The 5,000-nt window shown below is 41.2% G+C and overlaps 1 protein-coding gene across 2 annotated transcripts in view; it reads left to right on the top strand.

The window, feature by feature from the left end:
- The first annotated feature begins 1,441 nt into the window (after positions 1 to 1,441).
- LOC106875051 (photoreceptor-specific nuclear receptor) overlaps positions 1,442 to 5,000 on the top strand; it is a 341,048-nt gene continuing 337,489 nt past the window's right edge. Inside the window, exon 1 of one of the 2 annotated variants that reach the window (XM_089346487.1) lies at positions 1,442 to 2,927. In XM_089346487.1, the coding sequence (XP_089202613.1) occupies positions 2,888 to 2,927 (40 nt within the window). In that variant the 5' untranslated portion in view covers positions 1,442 to 2,887. The remainder of the gene's footprint in view (positions 2,928 to 5,000) is intronic. The other variant, XM_089346477.1, reaches the window with a different exon arrangement.

Here is a 5,000-nt window from a genome sequence, read left to right as displayed (position 1 = left end):
TACTACTACTACTACTACTACTACTACTTTCCTAATGCGAGTAGATATGTTCTCTACTGTTAATACTGTTAACTGTCATCACCTTTGCTGTTGATGTTGCCACAATTGTTGGCTGTTGTTGCTAATAGCTGTTGTTGCTATTTTAGTTGTATGTATGTTATCTACAGTTTCCTATTAGTGCTAACCGAATCACTTGAGTTTTACGCACACACACACGTACACACACGCACACGCGCACGTGCGCACTCACGCACACATGCACGCGTACATTATTTAATTTTTCTGTGACAGGTCTTGTGATACGTCTTAACTCATACATCACAAACTATTTCCTTAAAGGATAAAAAAATAATTTAGTTAGAAAACATATCGAAGAAACAAAAAAAGAAAACGTTAAGAAATACCTAATAATATACTTTTTAATTCTTTATTCGTTAATTTCGTTAATTTTTTTATAGTTGATATTTAATTGCTGATTATGCACGATTTTAAAACTTGAAACACTTATTATGTATGCTAAGTCTCAGAGGACAGACAGGATGAGCTAAAATCGCATTACACGTAAGTTACGTTATAATAAATAACACGTAACATTCGAACTAAACACTAGTTGACAAATTGACAAAGCAGTCGGTACCTTCACATAAACAAAATACACACACGCAAACACACACATACACACAAATACACACACATACACAACCACTGTATGGATACACACATAAAATATATAAGTTACAAATGTTGATAAATTCATTTTATATATTCACGCACGGAGACAAACATAACATCATAGATAAACACAAATTGACAGAGGACCGTGAAGGAGTCATTTCCTAAAGCTGTGTATGTAGTAAACAGGATCAAAGTTGAAACGAAACGGATTATAAAAACAACATAATAATCATAATATAATCACTGGCAGAGATTTAAAGCTATATATATATATATATATATATATATATATATACATATATATATGTTGGCTGTCACAGTACGTTGAGAAGGTGTGGCGAAAAAAACAAAAAAGAAAAGAAGAAAGAAAGAAGGAAGTAAATAGTCAAAGACAGGACGGCTGGAGTTTCTTCATATTTTATTTTCATGTGACTTTTTCTCCAGGCTTCGATTCTTGGTGCTGCAGTCGTGACAGCGGTGGGCATTCGCTGTAGTTGGTGGTGTGATTAAAAGACGCTGTTAGAGGGAGAGAGAGAGAGAGAGAGAGAGACATAATAGTTGTATATACACAACACCTGTTCTTCTGGATCGAGGCTAAGAATAAAAAATCATTTCAGAGTGACTGACCTATACGGATCGACTCTCCGTGCGTGTGTGTGCGTGCGTGTATATACATATACATATATATATATATACATATATATATATATATATATATATATATATATATATATATATATATATATATATATATATACAAACATACGTACATACATATATATATATATATATTCATGTCGGTAAAAGAGGGGACTGTTTGGGTCCTTATTGGAAGTGTAATTCTTTTTAAGGAGTACTGTTTGTTTCTTTATTCATCACTGTTTCTTTCTTCTTTTGTTATGTTTATACGTCAGAAGCCGTGGCTGCCTCTAGCACGACATCTAACGGACGACTGATTTCATTATCATCATCATCATCACCATCATCCTCATCGTCGTCATCACCACCATCATCGTCACCGCCACCACCACCACCACCACCACCATCATCATCATCATCCTCATCATCATTGTCATTGTCACCGTCATTAAAGACAATATCGAAATTTTCGTCGTCGTCATCATCAACAGCAACAAGAAAACTGTCATCGCCGTCATCATCGCCGTCGTCGTCGTCGTCGACCGCATCAGCATCACGGTGGTCTCATTCGTTATCACCAGGATTATCGACACCGTCATCGCTTCGGTCTTCGCCACCATCGCAACAGCCGCTGCCGCTGCCGCCGCCGTCACCACGGTTGCTCACGTTAACGTCACATTTGCTTTCATCGATCTCGTCAACGACGCCGTTGTCCACCGTAAACGTGCTTCCATCAACGCTCTACGCCCCGCTTCTTCGATCAGAGAAGAAGACCCCGTCCGACAAGGTGTCTCCAATCAGCTTGATACCTAACACCACCCCAGCGTCTCTGTCGGCCGCCTCCCCGCCCGTCACCACGACAACCGACCGCCGCCACCACCACCACCACCACCAACACCAACACCACCACCACCACCACCGCCAACACCGCCAACACCACAGCCAAACGCCACCACCGCCACAACCGCCACCACCACCACTGCCGACCGTCACAGCGGCAAGCACATACCGATCCCGTATCTACCAGCTTTCGTCCCTCGCTTTCCCGCTTCGCTCCCATCTTCTCAACGGCTGCGTCCCGGCTCCGGTACCAGCCCCGGTTCCGGTGCCGGCCCCGCCTTCCTCGGCCGCTCCCTTCCCCTTCCCCCCTCCCCACCACCAGTCGGCTCTCTTCCAACCCACTCCGTTGCCACCCCTTCTTACCTTGCAACACCCCCACCACTACCACCAGCTACCTCAGCAATATCACCATCAACACCAACCGCGCCAACAACAACAACAACAACAACAACAACAACAGCAACAGCTACATTTGGAGCAACAGCGTTCACAGTCTTACCATCCGTATTATCTCACCTCACACCTCCCCAACACACGCCTGGCCCATCACACTGCCACGGCGGTGGCGGCGACGGCGGCGGCAGCGGCGGCGGCGGCGGCGGCGTCAGCGAGTTTATCCTACCCACCCCAACACGTCTCCTTACCCATTCTACCACCGGACACACATCTTGGCTTCTCTAGCAACCAACAAAAGATCACAAATCACAAGCAACTGCTGAAGCAGACCACAGCAATGGACATTAGTGACCAGCAATCTGTCTCGACCGGCGATTGTAAGTAATCAAGTTTTTCTTCTTCTTCTTCTTCTTCTTTTTCTTCTTCTTCTTCTTCTGCTTCTTCTATTATTATTATTATTATTATTATTATTATTATTATTATTATTATTATTATTATTATTTTGTAATCGACTAGTCCCGTCCCCTACACATTTTCAGGCTTGTTCCCTTTAATAGAAAAGATTATTATCATTAGCAATGTTAAATCTCTGAACAGGAGATGTTCTCCTGGGGCTACAGGCAACAGTAACATCCACCTTTAGGGGTTAGCCACATTTAAGTGGCAAATATACTTCACATTATTATCATTATTTTTGGTAGAATCGTTAGCGCGTCCGATTAATGCTTAGCAGCATTCTTCCGGTTCTTTATGTTCTGAGTTCAAATTTCGGCAAGGTCAGCTTTGTCTTTCATGCTTTTGGGGTCGATAATATAAGAATCGGTCAAGAACTGGGGGGCGTTGTAATCGGCTTTCCCGCCACACCACCACCACCACCACCACCGCCGCCGCCACCACCACCACCACCACTACCGCCACCTTCTCAAAATTGCATGCCTATAGTAGAAAGGGTTATTGTTGTTGCTGTCGTTGTTGTTGTTGTTGTTGTTGTTGTTATCATTATTTTTACTGGAGACTATCAGAATCGGTAGTGTTCTACAACGGTACCAATCTACAGCGGTACCAAATAAAACCCACGTGGTGCCCATATATAAAATAAAAGTATCACTCAAGTACTCCGGTTGATGTAACTGGTTGTTCTCGTTCTAAAATGTGTTACCTGTACACATTAAATGTCTTGCACCGTTTTATTTACTTGTATCCCTCTTCTTTCTATTCCATATCCCGCTGAAATCGACTAAGCATTTCACCCTCCCAGAATAAATTACTCTTTTACTTGTTTCAGTCATTTGACTGCGGCCATGCTGGAGCACCGCCTTTAGTCGAGCTCTTTGGATGCCTAGTACTTATCCTATCGGTCTCTTTTTGCCGAACCGCTAAGTTACGGGGACATAAACACACCAGCATCGGTTGTCAAGCGATGTTGGGGAGACAAACACAGACACACAAACATATACACACACATACATATATATATACATATATACGACGGGCTTCTTTCAGCTTCCGTCTACCAAATCTACTCAAAAGGCTTTGGTCGGCCCGAGGCTATAGTAGAAGACACTTGCCCAAGGTGCCACGCAGTGGGAATGAACCGGGAACCATGTGGTTGGTAAGCCAGCTACTTACCACACAGCCACTCCTGCGCGATTTTAAAATTATTATCTTTCCAGTAGCTAAATCGATTAAATCATTTAAATCAATTTCGATATTTGACTTGTATCAACCTCGAATGCAAAAAAAAAAAAAGGGTTAAATCATTTTCGGCGAGTTTTGAACTCGGACAGTAAAAATATTGAAACAAAATACCCCAAAGCTTACCATTTCGAGCTTTCTATTAAATATCAACCTTCAGATCTTATCCAGCTTATCTTTACCTTCCATTCTTCGGATGTGGATAAACTAAATAACCAGTCAAGGGCGGGAATTAACTGCATCGGTTAACTCTTTTCTTCAAATTTCAAGCAATCTGCGAATGTCTGAGATTGGGTTGATAAAATAAGTAGCAGTAGAGTACTCGGGTCCACGTAATCGACTTAGCCCCTCCCCGAAATTAGTGGCCTTGTGCCAAAAATTTGAAATCGTTATTACTTATTATTATTATTATTATTATTATTATTATTGTTATTATTATTATTATTGTTATTGTTATTATTATTATTATTATTATTATTATTATTATTATTATTATTACTATTATTCAGTAGTTTTATTTTTATAACGTGCTTTCAATTCACTACCGAGCGCAGTTCTGTGTGCCTTGGGTATGTGCTGTGGTTTGCTGTGATGCTCTGATGGTTACTGTATTGAAAGTGTTTATTATTATTATTATTATTATTAGTAGTAGTAGTAGTAGTAGTAGTAGTAGTAGTAATATTTGATGAAAATTCTCGGCATATTTTGCTGGGTTATGATGGGAAAGTGTCAGCTGTCCACAGCCAGCAGACTAA

The sequence above is a fragment of the Octopus bimaculoides genome, chromosome 2, assembly GCF_046866305.1.
Source record: "Octopus bimaculoides isolate indiv1 chromosome 2, ASM4686630v1, whole genome shotgun sequence".
NCBI lineage: Eukaryota > Metazoa > Mollusca > Cephalopoda > Octopoda > Octopodidae > Octopus > Octopus bimaculoides.
This window is presented reverse-complemented; position numbering and strand designations above follow the sequence as displayed.